This window comes from Orcinus orca, chromosome 2, assembly GCF_937001465.1.
Source record: "Orcinus orca chromosome 2, mOrcOrc1.1, whole genome shotgun sequence".
Classification (NCBI taxonomy): Eukaryota; Metazoa; Chordata; class Mammalia; order Artiodactyla; family Delphinidae; genus Orcinus; species Orcinus orca.
In genome coordinates this window covers 61,968,172-61,991,407 of record NC_064560.1, presented here as the reverse complement: position 1 = coordinate 61,991,407, position 23,236 = coordinate 61,968,172, and the positions used below count along the sequence as shown (strand labels likewise).

Here is a 23,236-nt window from a genome sequence, read left to right as displayed (position 1 = left end):
AGAACATTCTAAGAACTCACTAGCAGGCCTTTCCTCATGATTCACTGGCCAGAATTGGGTCCCATCCCTAATCCTGAGCCACTCATTGGCAATGAGTGGGATTACCCTTCAACCAGTGGTTCTAAGCTGGGGGTGAGTTTGCCCCCCAGGGACATTTGGCCATGTCTAGAGACATTTGGTTGTCACAGCGGGGGCAATGCTACTGGCATCTCGCTGATAGAGGCCAGGGATGCTGGGAAGCATCCTACAATGCACAGGACAGTCCCCCACAACAAAGAATTATGGCCCAAGATGTTAATAATGCCAAGGTTGGAAAACCCTGCCTTAGACTCATCAGGGCTACCCCTGGGCTGGGGTCCATTTCTCCCCAAACACACATCACATATCCCAGATGGACAGGGGCAGAATGCACACTGGGGCTCAGCCACAGCCCCTGCCAGCAAGACTCCCAGGTCCCCAGGTCACACCCTGGGCCTCCCTCCCTCCATAACTCATTGGAAGGCAGCCCCACCCAAGCTCCTTTGTGGAGTTTTCTATCTGGCTTTTGTTCCAACAGTAAGAGCTTTATAAAAGATTTCAATTTGATAAAATTACAAGAGGCCTCTTAGAGTTTTTATCTCATCATCTTTGTTAACCTACCTTGAGTGCTTGGCCTTGGAGAGCTAGGCCTGAGGATACCACTGGGTAGAACTGGCGCCAGGTCAGAGGAGAAACAGCACCCTCCAGCCAAGTGAGGTAGAGTTGCACAGTGGATCAAAACAACAGCACTTGCTGGGTGCCCTTTGGCAAGTTGATTAACCTCTCTGAACTTCCTTTTGATCTCCTAAACGGGGTTGCTGTGAGCATTCATGAGATGATATATGTGAAGTGCCTGGCATACAGTAGGTGCCAAATGAGTGGTATTGCAGACATGATATAGTACAGGAGGCTTTCATATGGCAAAGGAGACTAATGAGTAATGTTGCAAAGAATAAATAAGGGCTTAGTGACTCAGGAGGTGCAAGAGAGGGCTGACCCCAAGAGTTCAAGTCCAAGCCTGTACCCACTCGGCACACATTTGAGAAGCCACGGGAGTCGGGGGCCTCCCAGAGCAGGAGGGCAGAGGAGGCAGCTGAGAGTCTTTTGGAAGCAGTGACTGGCAATGACTTCTTTAGTTCTGCTTCCTGTGTGGGAGTTGACCACAGGCAGCATCCAGGCCTAACTGTGCCCTCTCTTGCAGACCCCATGATGGAGCTGACGGGCACCGACCCCTCCGAGCTTGACAGCCAGCAGGAGATCGAGGACTTCGAGGAGAACGCCTACGCCTACGCCGGTGTGGACAGCAGCGCCGAGGCCAGCGTCCTCACCGAACAGGCCATGAAGGAGATGGCCTACTACAACGTGCTATAGCACAGGCCAGGCCACCCAGGACGGGGCAAGGAGGGCGTGGGGCGTGGGGGGAGACCCATGTGCTGCAGGCTGCACCTCCTGCAGCTGAAAAACAAGCTACTGCCCCACTGTCCTGAGCCCTCCCTCCCACTCAGTCGTTTGCACCACTAGGGACTTGTAGACCAAATGGAGACTGTACTACTGGCCTCAGCTGTGAACCAGGCACAGGCCCCAGGCATCCTAGGGAAGGAAGGGTAACACAGGAGGCCCAGGTCTGGGTCTCCTTGGCCTGCTGCTGTGGGAGAAATGCAGATGGGGGCCGTCTGGGGACAGGTCACAAGGGCATAGGTTCTCAAGTCTCTCCAGGCCCAGCAGAGCTGGGGCGGCCCGTGTGGGCAGGGCCATCCTGATGGCTCCTCGGGGCTCCTGTCACTGGAGGGAGATCTCTTGAGCCATGTCTTGTTTCTCCTCTGGACCCTCTCCTGCCTCTAGGGATGTTTGAGCTCCTGTGCTGGTCAGCCTTGCCCCCCACCCTTACCCCCCACCGGCCCCTGGGCTGCGAAAAGCCCAGGCCCAGAGCCCATTCCCCCACTCTGTCCATGGACAGCCAGGCAGGGCCCTCTGCCTTCTACCTCCTGGTGCCTCCTGCTCTCTCCTCCAGCCAGGTGTGCATGCGGCCTGGTCCTGGCCTTAGGAAAGCGGGGTGTAGCCCAACCCCCAGCTACCGTCCTCTCCAGCCGACCCCCAGAAGCCTCGCATCTTACAGCCCTGTTTGGAAGTGGGCGTCCCTAAAGTGGATTTCGGCAAATTGTTATCCAGTTCTGTCTCGAAGTGGGGCACCACCCCAGGGTCCCCCGACAAAGCCAGGACATGCCTTGCGTCAGACACACACTAACAAAGACAGATGGAGGCCCCTTGAGCGAGGGGACCCGTGATGGGGTCGTTGGGGACCAAGAGGGGCTGTCCTTAAGGAGGCCAAGGAGGGCCTATGTAGGGGTGGGGGCCTGGAGTTTTCCTCTTATTTAAGGTCTAATAAGTATCCATTTTGAGGATGGGGACAGCCAAGAGTCAGCAGGGTCCCAGGAAGAGCAACATATTTAAAAAGGAAAATGAAGACCATAGAGGGGAAAAAGGTTTTTTGAGCAAAGGGGGGTATTTTGAAGGTAATTTATTTTTCTCCTTTCCAACTCTGTGTCACCTATTATCTTTTCTGATGGAGATCATTTTCTTTTTGCCAGCGGAAGCTTTCTCGTGTGCTGTGCGTGCTTTGTGCCTCCCCAGCCAAGAGCAGCGTGGCCTGCCCTGGCGGGACTCGGGCTCGGAAGGCACTGTCGGTCTGGCCCTGGGGCTTCAGCTGCTGGCAGGAAGCCTCCGGAGGCCAAGGCGAGAGGCAGGAGGAGGCAGAGCCCGGCAGGCCGTCCACCCTCTCCCAGCTCCTCTGGCTAGTGACTTGCTCTGCACCACCCAGAGCAGCGGCCCGGGCTGCCGCCCCTGCTCAGCCCACGGTTCGCTCCCTCGCCAGCCCGCTCTCATCTCCTCGGTCCCCGCGCCAGCTCCTGCCCCGGAACTGAAGACTGCAGGCCCAGGGCGGTGAAAGAGCACATTCAGGAATGCTGGGGCACCCAGACGCCCACCCACTCGCCCCCTGCGGCCTCCGTGGAGGGGAGCAGGCAAGGCCATTCCCAGAGGCACAGGAGGTGAAGCCACCAGCTTCAGCCCAGAAACCAGGAAGCGGGGAGCGGCTGGGGAGGGAGGTGCCCCCAAGGCCGTATCCTTAGTGAAGGACCAAGCCAGGCCTCAGGGTGGCTGAGATCAGGACGGAGGGGAGGACAAGGTAGCCTCGGGATCAGGCAGCCAGGTGCCCCTTCCTTCTCTGCTAGAGTTCATGCTAAGCAGCAAATAAGAGGGCTGGGGCTCACGGGAGCCTCGCCCCGACTGTGGCTCTCCAGACCCCGAGGCCCCCCAGCCTCCCAGGTGCCCGCCATGATGACCCTCAGGTGGCAGTGACCCCGTCACTGTAGAAGACATTTTCTCCTGCTGAGCAGAAGCATCATCCCCGCAAACTACCTCTTCCCACAACTTCTTTCTCCCCTGGTACCAAAAAGAACCCTGTACCTCCTCTTCTTCCTCTTCCCTGCCAGTGCAGTGGCCTTGGTCTTGGAAACCCATGAGACAGTCTGGCCCCCAGGGTGGGGCTCTCCTCTCTGCCCCCAGCCCCGCCATCAGCACCAGCCCTCTGCAAGGTTCAATACTTGAACGCCCCCCATGCCCTGTGCCTTGGACCTGGGCAAGGCTGAGAGAAGGAAGCAGCACAACTCACAATTGGAGCTGGGTGGGCGGTGGTCTTGGCGAGGCTCCGGTCCCCACCCCCCACCCCACCCCAACCTTTTCAAAAGAGGCGTGCAGCCTCTCGGGTGACTTGGAAACTCCTGGACAAATCCCATTCTAACTTATTTTGACGTGTATACAAACCAACTGTTTAGAAATTCCACTTGTGCAAAGCCCTACTGTGTTTTTATGTTCCTGTTTAAAAGAGAAGTTTACTTAGCAATAATTATAAATAAATGAATATTCTTTAGTGAGGTGACTGCGAGTGCTTCTTTCCATGGTTCTTGGGGACCCGGTCCTCACCCCTCCCTCAGAAGGAGCTCCCTACAAGGCTTCCCTCTCTGGGGGCCCAGAGGAGCCCCAGCCCATCCTTTGCACTAGAATGGCCACCTGCAGAGCTCCAAGCCCGTGAGAAAGGGGCGCAGGTCAAGGCCCCAGAATTCCCACCACTCGAAGAGAAAAAGCCGCTTCCCCACCAACAGGCCACCAGGACAGAAGCCAGCTCCCGATGCCAGACTGGGCTTCAGAGGCTGTGCCTTCTGGGGAGCTGCCAGCCCTTCGTTACTGATGGGGAAGAGGCCGGAAACCTTGAGCTTCCCCCCAGGAGTTGGGCCAGCCAGAGTCATCACGCCAGCTTTTCCTCCTAGAGCGCCGGGAGTCCAGTGATTACTGAGGAAGAGTGGTCTTAGCGCAGAAGGCGGCTGTCAGTGGAGGTGGGCAGCTGAAGCCCATCTCAAACCTACCAAGGCTCCCAGCTATTGGGTTCCAGAATACATGAGAGCCCACCCAAATGTGGGAAATGGACTTTGGGTTGCCAAGTATTTATTTTCTCAAGTCAAGATGACACAACTCGGGAATTCCCTGGCCGTCCAATGGTTAGGACTCTGCGCTTTCACTGCAGATCCTGGTCAGGGAACTGAGACCCAGCAAGCCATGCGGCCAAAAAAAAGACACAACTCTTCCCTAGGACATTTTAACACCAAAAGTAGAACATAATCCCCGAATAAAGGATAGCCCTTTAAGTTGGATCTGTTTAGCTTTATAGCAACTTCATAAACTTACTTTTCCAAGTTTTGCCACAGAATGGTGAAGAAGAACCCAAGTCTGGGACTCACTAGCCTGGACCACATGGGGGCCCCACTCACAGGCCCAGGCCCGAGTCCCAGGCAGCCGTGGGGAAGAGAACTGAGGCGGCCACAGTGTGGGACCTGTTTCGAGGACTGAGAAACAGGCAAATAAAGAGGTCTGGGCACGTTTAGAAAGTTAAAACTATCAAAGAAAAAAAATATATATATATAACCATACTCTATCGGAAGTGACAATCTCAAAATGGAAAAGAGGATACAGAAGCCAGGTCGTGCTAGGAAATTCCAGGGAACTCACAGGCCTTCTGCCTGGTCCCCTCCCCCCGGTGGACCCCTGACTGGACAGAGGCCTGCTGTGACCCAAGGCACCCCGGGCAGCCCCTGGGGGAATCTGCCAGCCCTTTGAGGGCTTCTGCCTCTAGGCCCCAGCTGCCTCCTTCCCCTCAGGGACGAACACAGCAGACTGTTTTGTGAAGAGCTTTTTAGTAGCTAAATACAGCACCATGTGTTCCGAGGGCAATATAAATTACAGTATGCAAAACATACCACTGGCTGAGGTAAAACACACCGTTCCTGCCTCATGTCACCATGAGGGGAAACACACAGATACTTTTAAAAACATCTTGCTTATAAAAAAGAGTGTCCCCGAGAAAGGCCTCCAAAGAGGGGTTGTGAGGCTCACCCTCCGCTGCGGGGGCGTGTCGGGGTTGGGGGGGACCTGTGGCCACCCGCTCGGCCCCAGCCCGGCCGCCACGGCAGCCAGCAGCACTCCCACCCGCTACTGCTGGCCCAGAGCTTTGTCCAGGTTGCTCTTGATGGTGTCCAGGAAGTCCGAGGTGTTCAGGAAGTGCTCGTTCAGCTTCACACTGCCAAGAGAGCACCTGCACGTGAGGGCCGCTCCAGCCGGGCCCTCCCAGGGCAGAGCCTGAGCTCAGGCATCCGGACGGCAGCCCCCTCGTGCGGTCACGGGGAGGTCTACAGGCCAGAGGCACCTGGAGCCAACGGTCAAGAGGCCACAGCAAACTCGGCAGGAACCCAGTAAGGCCTGTCTTTGCTTTTCCAGATGAGTGGGCAACTAGGTACAAGCTCTCTAGGGAGAAGCTGGGAGATGGGTGCAGCAGGGGATGGAAACATTCTGAGCAGCTAGCCTCAGGGATTTGGACCCACTCGCTGCGCCTGGTGTGCGTAGGCTGGCCCGAGCCATCCCCCAGGGCCATGGACCTGTCCTGCCCCCGGCAGCTAAGTTAACTCAGGAGGAGGCCTCTAAGAAGGACCCTGGGCTTCTTTCCACCTGACCCCGAGGTCCCAGAAGGCCAGCCCTGCCCTCTACCCCAGGCCACCCACTTGCTGAGGCCATGGATGCAGCCCGCCAGGTCCTTGGTCATGGCTCCACTCTCCACTGTCTCGACGCACACCTTCTCCAGGGTCTGGGCAAACCTGCAGGGGACAGGGCAGAGTGACACCCCAGCTGTGCGGAGCCAGGGCCCATAACCTGCCCAGATCCGGCTCAGGCGCTCCTTCTGCACTCACCTGATCAGGTCCTGGTTTCCATCCAACTTCCCCCGGTGCTCCAGGCCACGCGTCCAGGCAAAGATGCTGGCGATAGGGTTGGTGCTGGTAGGCCGGCCCTGGGGGAAGGGGTCACAGGGGGATGAAGAGCCAACCAGCCAACAAGAGGGCCACCTGGACACAGCTGCCCACCTCTAGACTGACAGGACCAGGCCCGTGCTCCCAGCCCTCAGGGCCAGTGGGCTCGGGCCCCGGGGGCAGATGGTCATGAGGCCACGGTCCTCGCACTCACCTTCTGGTGCTCCCGATAGTGGCGCGTGACCGTCCCATGAGCAGCCTCAGCCTCAATGGTCTTCCCATCCGGGCAGATCAGCACGGACGTCATCAGGCCAAGGGAGCCAAAGCCTGGAAAGTAGGAAGACATCCTCTCAGTGCCGGCACCTTTCCTCAGGCCACTGGGGTTGAGCCCACCTGCCCTCCAGCTGTTGTAGCTGCTTCCTTGCTGTGTCTCCACCCACCCCCACCTATAACTGGGAGAACAGAGACTGTTTCAGGCTTGTCTACTGTTGTCCTGGGTCTCCAGGGCCCAGTACAGGGCAGAGGGGCACTCAGAGGTGGCTGTCATCAGCCTGTTAGCATAATTCTGCATCCCCTACCTCCAGGTGCCCCAGAGTCTATGGTCCCCCCAGGGCATAAGATCCCCCAAAATTCTGCCCACCCACCCTGGCTGGTGACCAGGAGGCTCCTTCAAGCAGAAAGAATAAAGCCTGCAGCCAGCTGTTTCACAGTGATCACTTTATCTGCTCTTTCAGGCCACTTTAAAGCTTTGTGATTTATTTCCAAGATTTCCCAAATCCAGATGTCAACCTTTTCTGTGGCCAAGTTCTCCTAGTTTTCAAAAGCACCCCCACAGCACCAAAATAAGAATTCTGAATACCCAAGAAAGAAAAAGTGGGCAACTTCTAGAGGAAAATTATTTGTGTAAGAATTTTTGCTGTTGGGGCAGAGGAAGGGGGAATCCCTTCTCCATTTGCACCTGGGACCTTCACACTCACCAATCTTCATACACTTAAGGGTACCTTTCACACCTTTCTCTTGTCTGCTAGGGCTTTTCATGCTCCCATCCTAGATGGGAATTGTGCTAGTGAGAGGATCACACCAAACTTTTCAAAATAAAGTCAAAGGTTTTTATAAAGCACTGAGACCCTCTGCCTTTTCCTCACAACCTGGCGTGGGCTGCACTTTTCTCCTTATCAGAAGCTAGACCTCGCCCCCTCTCACAGAGCCTGGTTTCTCTTCCACTCGCTATGGATACATGTTGCCTCCTCCCACTCTTTCCTGCTCTCATTCCCAATACAATTGGGCTATTTCTTTCTGTTCTTCCCTAATGGTTCCACACAGGCTTTCTGCTGCAACCCAACTTGTGTTTCAGGATGCTCTGGGGCCTGGGGGTTTGCATCATCCCCAATATTCTCCTACATCCAAAAGGTTTACTGTGCAAAACAAATTCTCTGTAATGTAAAGAGCATCCGGTTGTGCTTACTCCCCTTTTTCTACTAGAGCCAAACCTAGTCCAAACCTGGAGCCAAGCAGAGTCACTTGGCCCTTTCATGGACAGGAACAACCTCGGGGCTAACACATCTAGCCCTTTAGCACCTGAATTCCTACGTCCTCCTTCCTCTGGAACGGCAGCCCTAGTAATACCCCAGTCCAAAGCTAACTTAGGATCCTTCCTCACTCAGACACCAGGAAGCCTCTGGCCCCTGCTGTCCACAGGAGACCCTGAAATGAGCAGGCAAGCCCCAGTCCTGCTGCTCCGCTAGAGAAGTGTTCTCCCCAAAGGAGAAAATCCCCCCAGCTAGGGAAAATCAACAGTCCATCCCCGCAGGGAGCAGGTGCTGCCAGCGTACCCTGGGCCAGGATGTCTGATTGCACGTCTCCGTCGTAGTTCTTGCAGGCCCACACAAAGCCGCCCGAAGACTTGAGGACCTGAGCCACCATGTCGTCAATGAGGCGGTGCTCGTACCAGATCTTATTCTTGTCGAACTCGGTCTTGTAGTGCCTGGGAGCAAAATGGCCTGTTGTGGGGAGAGAGCGGGAGGCTGACAGGTTGGGGATCCCTCCCTGAGCCTCAGAGCTGAGACAGATGCACTGGGACAGCCATCTCCCTGGGTGGGTAAGGGCGGCTGAGGGGACAGGGAAGAAGGGCCATGGCGTCCCTGAGAAGTATTAAAGGGAGGGGCCATTACTTCTCAAAGATCTCCTGGAAGATGTCCTTGAAGCGCCCGTCATAGGCTTTCAGAATGGTGTTCTTGGTGCTCATGTAGAGTGGCCACTTCTTCTGGATGGCATACTGGAAGCAGCTGTGCGCAAAACCCGAGATGGACTGCAAGGAGAGAGAGGTCCCTGGTGTGGTCCCCCAGGGCGGGCCCAGGCCCTGGGAACAGCATCCCTTCCCTCCACAGAACCCTCGCAGGCAGCCGGGGTTAACCCAGCCTCCCTGGAGTGAGCATCTATTGTTTCTACTGGCCCAGCATCCCCCTCCCAATTTCTGGGACGAAGTAGCCCCACCAACTGCTTTGGAAAGCTACCACCCTCCCCACTTCTTAGACCATATGGCTGGGGTGGGGCTAATGCCCTCAGCCCACCTGCCCGTCTCTAGACTTGATAGTGTGTCCTGGGCTTATCCAATCAGAGCCCTTCCTCCCCTGGGCCTCCATGATTGGCTCAGAGATGGCCATGTGACCCAGGTCTATACTTTTGCTGGAATCATGAGCAAAAAGGCTCTTTTCTGGGACCTCCCTGGTGGTCCAGTGGTTAAGACTCCGCACTTCCACTGCAGGGGGCACGGGTTCGATCCCTGGTCCGGGAACTAAGATCCTGAATGCCACAGCGCAGCCAAAAAAAAAAAACAAAGGCAGGGCTCTTTTCTGATAGGGTAGCCAGGCTGGCAGCGATAAGCCTGGAGCTACTGGTGGCCATTTCTTCACAGCCTGCGAGTGAGCCCAACCACAGAGGAAAGGAAAGCCAAGAGATGGGGGTAGGGAGGGGAAGAAGTGCTTACCCAGTTGGCTGTAAGCCAAGAGCTGACCACCAATATGCCCCCAAGGACGCACCCGAGCGGGAGTGCAGGAATGGTGGGGAGCACAAGCACCTGGCTGGGCGGGAGTGGGACAGCCCTCCACACCGGGCCCACCGCAGGGCCCTTGGACACACCTAAGATGCATTTGCTCTCAGGCCTCAGACCTTCAGGCCACCGATGCAGGAACAGTCAGAACCCCCAACCCGATGTGGCTGGAGATGGAGAGACAGGCGTGGGGGGAGGGAGGCGGGGAGCCGCTGCTCACCTCATCCGTGTTGTACATGCCCATGCCCACGCCACCGGCGGGGAAGCTGTACACCTCCCACTCCTTAGCTCCGCTGCCGTCCTTTGGGGTGAAGACGATCTTGAATGTGCCGGCCCGGTCAGCCACAAAGTCTGTGGCCTTGTACTGCAGAGGTGAGAGGGTGGCTCAGGCCAAGTGCTCCAGATGCGGGACCCAGGCCCTTGGAGCCCCACTCCCACCGTGGCCGACCTGGTCGCCGTGGGCGTGCCTGCCAATGGTGATGGGCTTGGTCCAGCCAGGGACGAGGCGTGGGATGTTTCTGCAGATGATGGGCTCCCGGAAGACAGTCCCCCCGAGGATGTTCCGGATGGTTCCATTGGGACTCTTCCACATCTTCTTCAGCTTGAACTCTATGAGGACAAAGATGAAGTGGCCCCACTGCAGCCCCCACCTTCCAACCAGAATTTGAACCCCAAGCAAGAACACAGATGGGGGTCCTAAAAATCATCTGGGGGGAAGCAGCAGCAGAGTCTAGAGTGTGCACGTGGGCTCCCGAATCAGATTTCCTGTCTTCAGGGTCCAGCTGTGGCACCACCTCTGACTGTCAGCCTTAGGCAAGTGGCTGAACTTAAGCCATAAAATGAAATTGCTGATAAAACACCTGGCCTTTTGGGTTGTTGTGAGGATTAAATGCATGCATGTGTAAAGTACCTAGAACAGTGGCTGGCACATGGTAAGGGCTCTGTCAGTTATTTTATATATATACATATATATATATACACACACATATATATATATATACACACACACATATATGTATATACATATACATATATATACTTTTTTTTTTTTTGGCTGCACCGGGTCTTAGTTGTGGCACACGGGATCTTCGTTGCCGCATGCAGGATCTTCAGTTGCAGCATGCAGGAGGATCTTTAGTTGCGGCATGCATGTGGGATCTAGTTCCCTGACCAGGGATTGAACCTGGGCCCCCTGCATTGGGAGCATGGTCTTAGCCACTGGACCACCAGGAAAGTCCCCTCTGTCAGTTATTATTATTCCCACATCACACTTGGACGTAGCTGTCTGATGAACCTGGCAGTGTACGGCCTCACTCCAGATGCTCTGGTTCTAGCCCCAGCACTGCCACTCACCGCTGGGTTCAGCCTAAATTACTAAGACTGTGACCCTCTACTTCCTTGTCCATAAAGTGGGGATGTATGAATCGCAGGGTTCAGGAGAAATCAAAGAAAACTAGCTGAAAGAGCTTAGCACTAAAATGATTCCATACCCTGAGGTCGGGAACAACCTGCCTGACAGGAGGAGGCCTGCAGAGTTTGGAGATGTCTTGAAGGTTTCCTTAAGGCCCCTCATACTGCAGGAAGTGGGGAGACAGAACTCTGCAAGTTCTGAAACCACCCTTTCTTGAATTTCCCAAACCCGGATCCTTTACCCACACACTGGTGCCATTTCATGGAACCCTTGAGAGCAGCCCCAGAACCGAGGACCAGCGGCCTGTCCAAGCCTGGTGGGGCACCTGAGACCGCTCCACGGCCACAGAGGCAAAGGGCAGACCTGCAGTGCCAAGACAGTGGCGGGACACGAGGGACGTTCCGAGCCTCTGAAGGACACAGGCCTGACACCCAGCACTACCCTGGACAGAGGGGGCCCCAGAGTCTCTCTGTAAACCTGCCTGCAAAGCAGTCCAGGAGGCCAGGGGGGCAGGCTGCCCAAAGAGGCTGTCCTCACTGTGACAGTGTCAGCATCAGCTCTGTGACCAGTGACACCCACACTGGCCAGAGCCACACGGCACAGCAGAAACACCACCAGCCTGGGAGCAGGGGACACAGACCCTGGCCCCAGCTTTGCCACTCCCAACTATGGAACCTAGGCCAGCCTTCAACCTCCCCTCCCCAGCCTCCTCCACAGGAACCTTGGAGGCTCCGCTGTGTGCTGGGCATTCGCAGGGAGACCAGGGTCACGTCCCAGCCCGCACTGTCCCAGCCGCCCGCCCCCGCGCCCCTCGCACCTTCCACACGGGCCTCGTCAGGGGTGATGGTGGCACACTTGACAGCCACGCTGTACTTCTGGGTGGCCAGCGCGGAGTCGATGGTGACCTGATCATTGGTCTGGTCACGGTTTGGGAGCCCCAGGTCAAAATACTTGAGCTGGACGTCCACATGGGGCAGGATGAGCTAGAGACAGACGGCCGGGGCCTGGCATCAGCCCAGATGACTGTGACTCAGGGGCATGTGGGGACGGTGGCAGGGGACACCCCGTCAGGGCAGGGAAGAGGAAAGGCCAGCGGTGGGCTGGCCAAAGCTGGCAAGAGGCCGTGGCTCTGGAGAGAGGCCGGCAGACCAGGCTGCAGCCCCTCGGAGGGCTCATCCCCTAGCGTGGACCACACCCCCCCTGCAGTGGCCCATCAGTTCAGCCAAACCCCAACTCCAAGTGCATCTAGGGTTCTCTATACAGCGGGTTCCCTCTTCCTCCCCACTCAGAAGTGGTGATTCTCAACCTTCTTCTTGGGGACAGGCACATGGACAATGTGCTCTCCCAGGCAGACCCAGCCCACAGCGACTTTGGAGAAGCCAAGCAGCCACCCTGGGAACCGTCTGCCATGGTGGCTCAAACATATCACTGTCCTCCAACAGACCCCACGCCACGACTCGCAATGACATCCTTGAACCGCTAAGGAAAGGTTAATGATGTGGTCCCCCCGCACTCCGGCCCTGTTCTTCTCTCACTCCCTCAAGGATGCACGTAGGAATGTAGGAGATCAAGATGATATATTCAACTATACTCCAATAAAAAATAAATTAAAAAAAGGAAAAGAAGAAAGTCCCGAAGGATAGTCAATTCATGCTGAAACACGAGTTTGAAAAAAACAAAACAAATGAAAAAAACAAAAAAACGACATGATACAGGGTCAGGCTTGAATCTGCACACAGTTTTGAAAACATGCTGGCTTTGGCACGAGCACGTGACACGGATGGCTGAGGACAGTCCCCTGCCTGACGTCTTAAGAGCCATGAGTGGTCTGGACATGACAGAAGGGTGGACGGAAGGGGAAAATCAGGACTGCTCCTGCCCACCAGGGTGACGGGTGAACCCTGGGGACCCGAAGTGGGGACTGAACACTGAGCCCGGCCGGCCATGTGGAAGGCCGCCCACTTCGGGAGGGAACTACCTTCTCCTTGATGAACTGCCAGATAATACGGGTCATCTCATCGCCGTCCATCTCCACCACTGGCTTCGCCACCTTGATCCTCTTGTCGGCATCTAGGACCAGACACACATAGCACATCATACCCCTGGGGAGGCTGGTGGGGGAGCCCCTCTCCTCTCCGGCCAGACCCACCCTTCACCATGGAGGGAAGAGTGTCAGCCAGGGCCCAGCTGCCCAGCATTCACTCCCCCTCCTGCAGGAGCAGCTCCGGGACCACCCGGGGGGAGCTGGATCCCCCGCTGAGTCTGGCCAGCTGGGACTAGCCAGATGCCAGCCTGGCCAGTCAGATCCTTTCTCCTGGAACCTGACAGCAGAGGAGACCAACACAGAGAATGAGAGCCAGCTGGGGTCACCTTGTCAAGCAGCAAGCCGGGCAGAGGTTGCCTTCGGCTGCTGCCACCCAGTTCCCCAGGGTAGCCTGGAATCCCCTCTTGTCCAATCCCTGCAATTCCATGAGCTACCCCGTGTCCTTCCAAACACTTCCTCTGATTGTTGCTTGCAACCTGAGAGCCTGAGTAACATGAAGTGAGCAGGGAAACTATATAGATCACCTCCCATGGGCCTGAGGGTGTACCACACCCTTCACATTTAATCCTCTGAACCACTCCCAAGGGGAGTACAGTAAGTCCCCTACATACGAACCTTCAAGTTGTGAACTTTCAAAGATGCGAACATGCGTTCGCATGTCCAATCATGTAAGTTAGCTCATGTGTCTGGTGTACATTGTCACATGCTCGCATCCTCTACAAGTGGGTGTGCTTTTGTGTACTTTACTGTACAGTACTGTATAGAGTGCAGTAGTACAGTATCTTTATTTCAAGCCCAGGATGTGAATGAGTGAAACTGCTGCTTGCCCTCTGTCTCCTATTGCTGCCGATCCTTCGGCTCTACCCTCCTCTCCCTCCTCCAGTCAGTAACTTCTTGCCTGTTCGCTCAATGCCAGCCCCTGGATGCCAGCTGTTGTACTGTACTACCGTACTTTCCAAGGTACTGTACTGCACTGCAAGATTAAAAATGTTTTATTTTTTGTGTGTCTGTTTGTTTTTTATGTATTATTTGTGTGAAAAGTATTATAAACCTATTACATTACAGTACTATAGAGCCGATTTTGTTAGTTGGGTACCTAGGCTAACTTTGTTGGACTTAAGAAAAATCGGACTTAGGAACGCGCTCTCTGAACGGAACTCATTCATATGTAAGGGACTTACTGTATCATTATCTCCACTTTAAATGTGAGGAAATTAAGGCTCAGAGAGGTTGTCAGCTCACTGCCAAAGCTCACACAGCTTGAAAACAGCAGATCCAGGAAGATCCACACCTTCCTTGATGGGCACCTGGGAATGGAATGCAGAAGCCCTGATCCACGCAGGCTCAGGTCCGCCAGTCCTGCCAGAGATGCATCAAAGGACTGGACGAGTGACTGATCCAGGCCCAGGGAGATGGTGGAGGAGGAAACAGGAGCTGGTGGAGGCTCTTCAAGGAAAGTCTGACTCATGAGAAAAACCAACAGTCTGGGAAGTGAATTCCAAACAAAACTCAAGAAAATCGTCCACGGGACTTCCCTGGAGGTCCAGTGGTTATGACTCCCTGCTTCCAATGCAGGGGGCACATGTTCGATCCCCGGTCGGGGAACTAAGATCCCACATGCCGTGGGGCACAGCCCCCCAAAAAAGAAAGAAAATGGCCCATCCAATTTATCAGTGCAGGCTGCTGTGGGTGAGGCTTATTGACCCTTAACCTGCAGCAGGGGCACCCAAGCACCAGCATGTGCCTCTGGCCACAGCCTTGGAAGAAACAGCAGCTGAAGAGCACGGCAACAAGATCTATGTGAAGCCTACAACCCTGCCTCAGTCACCCCAGGAAGTGTCACCTTCTGCTGAACCCCAGATGAAAGCAGGGCCCTGTCCCCAAAGGGGCCCTGCTCAGCCCTTACTTAGGGCCCATTTAGTCTTATGTTACACACAATCCTTACAGATGTAGCTATGGGTCTTTCAACTCACCGAAGATTAGACACAGCAAATCAGAAGAGGGGACAGGATGAAAACCCCAAGTGACACCTGCTAGGCTGACAGCAAGGGACAGAAGCCTGTGAAAAGCAGGCCTAGAAAAATGAAGAAGCATGGCTACCTAGGCTCATGAAAACAAAAGGGACCAAAGCCCAAAAGACCCCAAACACATCACTGTCCTATGAAACACACCACTGCCATGACTCATGATGACATCCCAACCCGCTAAGAAAAAGGTGAATTATGTGCAGCAGAATAACTCACTTTCCAGAGATGTGCAAACAGATTTTTTTTTTTCTTAATCTAATAGGGAAGAAAAATGAGACCCAGGAAGCATGGCTTGTGTCAGGGTCAGGATAGGCCTCACCTGTGTCCCAGGGCCCTGGCTCAAGTGCAGCCTCTGGACGCTTTTGTGGGCCATATGTAGAGAAGCAGAAAGCAAACACAGACTCAAAATATTTCATTCCCCAGAAAACATGGTGGACACGGCTGACACCGCTTCAGCTCTTCCCAAGATGCAGTGAGGACTTTGGACCCAAGCTACTAAATTCCTTCAGCATTTCTGGTCTAAAGCTTGAGTGGAAAGGGCTTTAGGACCTACAGAAAGTCTGTTGGGCTGTTGCGAGCTAGCTTAGATTTTAGGAGCATCTTCTATGAGTTAATGTGATGAGAGCCAATCAATTTTTTTTTTTTTAATGTACCGAGCCTACGGTAATCAAGTTCCCTAAGTAGAGACCCATTTGGGGCCAGTCCTAAAGGGTTCAGCCTCAGCCTGGGCTCTGCTCAAGCTTTGGGCTTCAGGCACAGCAGCTGGTGTCTTTGGACACCACACTCCTCGATGGGGGAGCTCAATATCAAGATCACAGCAGGCAGCCTTCCCAGCTGTGTATGCAGGTGTCAAACCCTCAGAGACCACAGGGCCCACTTATTTACAACCAGGTGCTAAGGGTAAGCACCCCTTCCTGAAACACCTAAACACAACAATGCCTGTCCTCAAAGAGTGAGTATGGAAGGGAAAACCTATCAGTAATGGAGAGAGCAAGCAGCGCTGTTATCAAAGTCAGGTGTGCAGCCTCCCTCAAAGCAACTTCCCAGAGGAGCCGAGGACTGGGGGCAGTGATGTGAGTCATAGCAGCAGAGGCTCATCTTGTTTGGCCCAGGTCGTAGGGGTTTTCTTTAATGTTGATTGGTGACCAAGGCTTAAAAATCAGGCAATTTTTTTTTTTTTTTTTTTTTAGGCAATTTTAATAACAACAAAAAAACAAATAACCTGATTAATAAACGGGCAAAGGACTTGAATAGATATTTCTCCAAAAATGGTCAATACGCTCATAAAAAGATGTTCAATGTCACTAATCATTAGGCAAATGCAAATCAAAACTGCAATGAGATACCACTTCACACCCATTAGGATAGCTACTATCAAAAAAACCCAAAAAACAAAAGACCAAAAAACATAAAGTAACAAATGTTGGTGAGGATGTAAAGAAACTGGAACCCTTGTGCATTGCTGGCGAGAATGTAAAATGGTGCAGCCACTATGGAAAACAGTATGATGGTTCCTCAAAAAAGTTAAAAAATAGGGCTTCCCTGGTAGCGCAGTGGTTGAGGGTCTGCCTGCCGATGCAGGGTACATGGGTTCGTGCCCCGATCCAGGAAGATCCCATGTGCCGCGGGGCGGCTGGGCCCGTGAGCCATGGCCGCTGAGCCTGCGTGTCCGGAGCCTGTGCTCCGCAACGGGAGAGGCCACAACAGTGAGAGGCCCGCGTATCGCAAAAAAAAAAAAAAATATATATATATATATATTTGTATACCCATGTTCATAACAATTATTCACAATAGCCAAGAGGTGGAAGCAACCCAAGTGTCCACCAACAGATGAATGGATAAACAAAATGTGATATGAACCTTCAAGAGGAGAATAGGACTCTGGGAACTAACCCAGGAAGTTTAAGAAAAACTTTCCTCCAAAAAGTTAAACTATGTTCATGATTCCAAGTTTTTTTTCCAAAACTGGGCTGCCCACCACTTCAACATGGATGTACTTGCTTTGAAACTAAAAAAGGAAGTGCTTCCATGTTTTAGTGATGGATCTGGACCTACCTCAATAGCTTTTGCCGCTTGTTCTTTTGCTTCAAAGTCCACAAAGACAAATTCTCTTTGGATCACCAGTAGACTTATAATGTGGTATACTTATATAAACAACATCACCACCTTTCCCAAATACTTTGTTTGTTTGTTTGTTTTTTGGAGCAGAAGATCTTTTAATTAAAAAAGCTTCTCTGTTATTTTTAATTACATGCATTATTACTTTTGGTAATTACAATGCAGTTAAACAGCAACAGAGGCTTATTTAACCCATTCAGTCAAACTGTGGACCTCATAAGCTGTAACACCTAAAACAATTCTGTATCAGCATATGATAAAAACTTAGGGTGCTTGCTCCTATGGACACTTTATGTATTACCCAAATACTTTTTCAATCCAGCTGTGATTAACATTTTTGGGAAATAACTCATGATAAATTAGAAACAGTATTAAATATGTAAGGATTTAATAACTATATCACCTAAGCTTTTCACAATTCCTATACCTTACTCAGAAGGTCAATAGATTTTAACTTGAATATTTTTTTTAATGTGCTATATACAGACAATGGGATCTTATTCAGCCTTAAAAAGGAAGGAATGCTGACACACTCTACAACATGGAAGAACCGTGAGGGAATTCTGCTAAGTGAAACAAACTAGTCACAAGAAACCAAATACTGTCTGATTCCACTTATATGAGGTACCTAGAGTGGTCAAAATTATAGAAACAGAAAGAAGAATGGTGGTTTCCAGGGGCTGGGGGGGAGAGGAGGAAGGGTAGTTGTTTAACGGGTACACAGTTTCAGTCCTGCAACATGAAAAAGCTGCGGAGATCGTTGAACAACAATGTGAATGTATTTTACACTGCTGAACTGCACACATAAAAATGATTAAGATGGAAATTTTTGTTATGCATTTTTTACCACAATAAAAAATAAGAAATTAAAAAATTCTTTAATGTTTAATTTAAACCAGTCCCCACACCAAAAGAAAAAAAACACCGAGAAGATTTTACATAAAAATCCAGTCCCTCTTGAAGAATGAGTCGCTTCGTCCCACTGAGCCCACGCTCACTCCTGGCAAGGATGAAGGATGGGCTGGTATGAGGACAGCCTCTCGCTCCATTCCAGGCCTGCCACGTGCCCTCCAGAGTGCCCCAAGGCATTGGAGTTTGAGACCATGTCTGTTGTTTAGCCACTATGGTGGAGACATCCACACCGTCTGCCCCTCTCTGGGAGACAAGAGGTGACAGGTTACCTGAAATTCAAAGAACAGTGGCTGGGCCTCCCTGAAGGCCTACTAGGGACAGCCGCCATGATCTCTTCAGATGACAGGCTGCACAAACACTGTCCTCTTGGCCAGGGTGTGGGATGGAATTACATCAGTCACAAGAGATCCATTAGGCCAACTCCTAGCACCGAACACCAAGTAAGGATTTCAAAACCCATCCCCAGGGACTTCCCTGGTGATGCAGTGGATAAGACTCCACACTCCCAATGCAGGGGGCCCAGGTTTGATCCCTGGTCAGGGAATTAGATCCCACATGCATGCTGTGACTAAGAGTTTGCATGCCACAACTAAGGAGCCTGCATGCCGCAACTAAGGAGCCCTGGAACCGCAACTAAGGAGCCCGCCTGCCACAATTAAGACCCGACCCCACCAAATATATAAACATTAAAAAACAAAAACAACAAAACCATCCCGGTTTCAGTATCTACTTGCTGCTCAAGTAAGTAGACCTAGCCTCCAGGCTAGAGGTTCCTCCCAAGACAGCCACCCCTCCACCCCCCTGTCTACTTAACTGAACTGCTTTCATCACATTCCTACCCATGCTGCTGTCAGCAGAAGAGAGGCTGCTCACCCAGCATGGCCCAGAAGAATGTAGGGGGAAGCCCCCAATTCCAGAGGGCTAAGGAAGGCAGGGCAGCAGTTCTGGAAGAGACTCTAGTATTTTCTTTGGTGTCATCCTTCACTCCTCCCTTTCTCTCACACCCACATCAAAACCACCAAAAAAACTCTACTGGCTCTTCCGTCAAAATTCATCCAGAATCCACCCACCCCAGTACCGCCACCATGGTCAAAGCCACCATGCTCTCTTGCCAGATTCTGACTAAGGCCTCCTACCAGGTCCCTGAAGCCAGAATGCTCCTGTTAAAATGTAAATCAGGTCACAACACTCCTCTCAAAACCCTGCAAGGCCGCCTCTTTCACTCAGAGAAGGCCAAAATCCTCAAAAATGGCCTACAAGCCCCCCATGACCTCCACTGCCTGACCTCATGTCCCATCACTTGCCTTCTGCACTCTGAGCCAGCCTTACTTTCTGCTTCTCCAACAAGCAAAGGTGCCCTCCTGCATCGTGACCTTGGCACCTGCAGTCCTCTCTTCCCCTGAACACTAAATGGCCTGCTTCCCTCACTCCCTCAGTACTGCATTCAGTGGGGTCTTTTCTGGCAGCCCTACCCAAACTTTCACCCACACCTTCCTTGCTTATTTGTTCTCCTTAGTTCTTGTCTACTGTCCGTCCCCACATTAGAATTTAAGTTCCATGGGGCAGAAATCTTTGTCTCTTATTCCCAGCTCTGTCCCCAGAGTGTCCCTGGCACAGGGCTTGGCACATAGTAGAAGCACAATATTTGTTGAATCCATGAATGAATGTCAAGTTATGGTCAATTCAATCTGTGGTAAGGACTGCTCTGCCATAACCTCCTCTTTGGATGAAAAGTACTCCCTCCCCTCCCCCATCCTGCGATGCATTACCACACAGAGGCCAGTGAGTCCTCACCACAAAACTGCACCAAGAGCAGCTCACAGTTTATCATGTGTTAATATTTGCAATCCGCTGGCATTTTAAACATGGTTTACAGAAGTGTAAACTCCAGGGCAGGCCACAGAGGCTGGCTTCCAGTAATCAGACAGCAGTGTCCAGCACCCCATCCTGGAATCAGTGAAAGAGGCCTCAGCCTCACACAAAGGATCTGGAGGCAGGCCCCAAGCCTTTCTAGAGGCTTTTCCTCAAAACCTACTGGGCCTCGGGGCTTCCCTGGTGGCGCAGTGGTTGGGAGTCTGCCTGTCGGTGCAGGGGACACGGGTTCGTGCCCCGGTCCGGAGGGATCCCACGTGCCGCGGAGCGGCTGGGCCCGTGAGCCATGGCCGCTGGGCCTGCACGTCCAGAGCCTGTGCTCCGCAACGGGAAAGGCCACAACAGTGAAAGGCCTGCATACTGCAAAAAAAAAAAAAAAACCTACTGGGCCTAAACACGACTACCCAAAAATAGCTCTGATGGGATAGCTGTGGTCTTATCTGATGTGGATGAAACAAGGCTCAGTGGAGAACACACAACCCTACTGGTGGGTCTGCAAAACTGAACAATCATTAAATAATTTCCTCTGGAATCTAAGAGTGCAGGCAAATCACCAAGATCTGAAAAGTTAAGGGACAGGGTGAGGAAATGAAGAAGTTCCCAGACTAGGAGTTGAGCCAAGGAAGGATAGATAATTCTCCCACTGAGCAGTGTCCCTCACTTCCCCAAACTAACTTAATCAGAACCACCACCAGCAGTCGCTGGAGGCCTATGAGTTGCAAAACTAGAAGGAGACACATGTGGGAATTACCTGGCAGCAAAAACACAAAAGTATTTTCGCCAAAGCATATTCTTTCCTTGTCATCAAGGGGAATGCCAAGTATTCTGTCTCCAGCAGTGTTGCCAAGTAACAAGCTAGCAGAGGTCACAATTGTACAGTCTCATGTCCAACCAAGTTCTCCTCGTTAATAACCAACCCCACTTGGGGGCTTCTGGAAGGACCTGAAACTGACTGCTCTTTTCATGTGTTATCAAAATTCAGGCCTCAAAGGGGCTTTTCTTGTTTGTGTGGGGTTTTTTGTTTCTTTTTTTACCATCAGTGCAGAAAAAAAAAAGGGGAGAATTGGAAAATGTATCTAACTTCCACCATCTTTTGCTGAACGTGGTGCCACATGGGAAACTTTTTTGGGACCTGGGGACACTTAGAACCTCGAGTTGCAGGGCCGACTCCTTAGAGATAAATCTCATGAGTAGAAAAACAGAAATGCCCCTTTCTCCTTGAAAGGGGAGGTGGGGTGCTGGGGCTCTTCTCAGCTCTGGTCAGCTGCTCCCACACTAGGTTAAAGATTACCTACTCTAGCAGTAAGACCAGCTTGCCTGGGCCCCATCCCCTCCTCCTCACTCCAGGGAGCTGCTGGCCAGGTCAGGATAGGGGTTTCCGTGGCAACAGGCATTCGACAGAGCTAAGGGACCTACATCGTTCCCTGTCTCTTGTAGCTGGCGATGGAGAGCCAGGGGGCCGACCAATGCCAGACCTGGCAGCCTGCCTTGGTAGTGGAAGTTCAGGCTAACTCTTGCTTATTATGCCCTGCTTATTAAGACTATTGTCTTCTCTCCTAAGCAGGAAACTAAGGGTATCACAGAAGCTGTGACGAACAATTCGGGAAAGTGACATTTTGGCGCGGCTGCCGGGTCTCCCCAGTCGGGTGAGCGCGGCAGGGCCAAGGAGCAGCTCAGGAGCGGGCTGGCGAGAAGAGACAGGTCAAGCCAAGGAGAGGCCCCAGGATGGAGCTTCAAGTGGGTCGACAAGGAGAATGGGGGCGTCCAAAGCGAAAATAAAAAGGAGACTCCTCCAACTCTCGCGTAAAAGGCTCCAAAAATAGCTGACGAAGGCCTGACAGCGAGGAGGGATCACTGCGCGCCCGGGTGAGAAAGCAGGGGAAGTGGATACCTCCTCCTTCCCCTCCTTTGTCTGAGCAGGGACCGCGCCGGGACCCTACCTCACTCGCGTGGAGCGGGCCAGGCGCTCCAGTACCCACTCGGTTGCTTTGTCTCCCTCCAGGGTCGCAGGACGGGCAGAATACGCTCCGAGCCCGGGATACCCCCCGCACCCCCTGCAGGAAAATCTGGGGGCGCAGGGCAGCAGGGCCGGCATCGCCCGGGCCACCAGTTGCCACCTTCCTTCAAGTCCTCCCCCCGCCCCCCGCGACTGGCACGGCCTGGAAGGTGGGGCAGGGGAGCACGTCCCCGTCCGCCGGCTCTTTGTGTGCCCTACCCCGCCGTCCCCGGCTCGCGAGCGTCCTGGGTCGCGCTCGCTGGTCCCCGCCCGGAAGGACGCCGCGTCGCGGTGCCAGGCGCGCACCCCGCCCGGACCCTCCTCGTGGCACTCACAGTGGCGCCGCGGCTGCTCTTGCAAGTTGGGGGCTGTTAAGGCTGCCGGCACCCAGGCCGGCCCGGAACCGGAGGCTCTACAGAGCAAGCGTACAACCCGCAGGTAACCAGACATCCCGAGCGGGTGAGGGGTCGTACTGGCTGGCGAGCGAGCGAACGAACCGGGGTAGGCGAAATCCTAGCGCCGGCCACTGCTCCCAGCTGCCTGGCGGCGGGCTACCTAGGCCTGCCAAGCGCTGGCTGAGCGGTCAGGGCCGGGGCGGGACTGCCGGGGCCCGCCACCCTATTGGGCCTCGCCGGGAGGAGGCGGGGCCGGCAGGGGCCGGACTCCTCCTTGGGCCCTGCACCAGCCCGGACCCCGCCCTCGCGCCCGGCGCGCGCGTCTCTGGGCACCGCGGAAAGCTCAGCGCTACTGAGGTGAGAGAGGGGTGAGACCCACCGGGACCCGGGAGCTGGGGGTGGGAACTGGAGGATTAGGGGAGCCGTTAGCGAGGAAAAACCCTCTCTCCAGGATGCCCTATTTAAACCAGAGTATCAGTTGCTGACACATCAGCTTAAGCCCCAAAAGGCAAATCTGAACAAACTCCTGCGTCCTTCGCGTTAGCTGGGCTGAAACTCCAAGGCGCATTTAACCAGTGCGCGTTCCGTGTTCTTGAACTAAGACCGTGGTCACCTCGGGTCTCCTCAAATTCGCTCTCAGATCCTCCTATCCCCTCCACGCGTTAGGTAGACTGACGCGAGTCAAGAGTTGAAATCCCGAGCTTCCCTGGTGGCGCAGTGGTTGAGAGTCCGCCTGCCGATGCAGGGGACACGGGTTCATGCCCCGGTCCGGGAAGATCCCACATGCCGCGGAGCGGCTAGGCCCGTGAGCCATGGCCGCTGAGCCTGCGCGTCTGGAGCCTGTGCTCCGCCACGGGAGAGGCCACGACAGTGAGAGGCCCGCGTACCGCAAAAAAAAAAAAAAAAAAAGAGTTGAAATCCCTCAGCTTCTCACCAGAAGGTCAAGCTGCTAGTCCTCGAAGTCATTAAGCATAGCCAGAGTCTGTTTCCTCCTTTCCGAGATGGGAACTATAACAGCAACAGGGCTGCCAGGAGACTTGGGTG

At 53.6% G+C, this 23,236-nt stretch overlaps 2 protein-coding genes across 9 annotated transcripts in view; one reads left to right on the top strand and one right to left on the bottom strand.

Moving 5' to 3' along the window:
- The window catches only part of ZNF710 (zinc finger protein 710), a 63,932-nt gene extending 59,979 nt beyond the window's left edge, over positions 1-3,953 (top strand). For all 6 annotated transcript variants that reach the window (XM_049705775.1, XM_049705776.1, XM_012536211.3 and 3 more), the window contains one exon: positions 1,220-3,953. In XM_049705775.1, coding sequence (XP_049561732.1) covers positions 1,220-1,389 — 170 coding nt within the window. In that variant the 3' untranslated portion in view covers positions 1,390-3,953. The remainder of the gene's footprint in view (positions 1-1,219) is intronic.
- A 1,294-nt stretch (positions 3,954-5,247) lies between these two features.
- IDH2 (isocitrate dehydrogenase (NADP(+)) 2) lies at positions 5,248-22,381 on the bottom strand. 3 transcript variants are annotated; one of them, XM_004278262.4, is made up of 11 exons: positions 22,133-22,381; positions 12,807-12,898; positions 11,646-11,811; positions 9,866-10,026; positions 9,638-9,781; positions 8,540-8,676; positions 8,201-8,352; positions 6,583-6,695; positions 6,312-6,409; positions 6,126-6,218; positions 5,248-5,647 (listed from the first exon to the last, which is right to left on the bottom strand). In XM_004278262.4, the coding sequence occupies exons 1-11, from the start codon at positions 22,245-22,247 to the stop codon at positions 5,560-5,562; spliced, it is 1,359 nt and encodes a 452-aa protein (XP_004278310.2). In that variant the 5' UTR covers positions 22,248-22,381; the 3' UTR covers positions 5,248-5,559. The 3 variants fall into 3 exon arrangements, with proteins under 3 accessions (XP_004278310.2, XP_049561754.1, XP_049561755.1); XM_049705797.1 differs by lacking the exon at positions 22,133-22,381 and adding an exon at positions 21,742-21,760; XM_049705798.1 differs by lacking the exons at positions 11,646-11,811; positions 22,133-22,381 and having other exon boundaries at positions 12,807-12,879.
- Between the last annotated feature and the right edge of the window lie 855 nt (positions 22,382-23,236).

Excerpts from the sequence above, each read along its gene's own strand:
- IDH2 (XM_004278262.4), bottom strand. The coding sequence starts at position 22,247 with ATGTCTGGTTACCTGCGGGTTGTACGCTTGCTCTGTAGAGCCTCCGGT. Across the intron at positions 9,782-9,865 it reads GGCACGCCCACGGCGACCAG|TACAAGGCCACAGACTTTGT; the intron begins GTCGGCCACGGT and ends TCACCTCTGCAG. Across the intron at positions 5,648-6,125 it reads TGCATCCATGGCCTCAGCAA|TGTGAAGCTGAACGAGCACT; the intron begins GTGGGTGGCCTG and ends CTCTCTTGGCAG.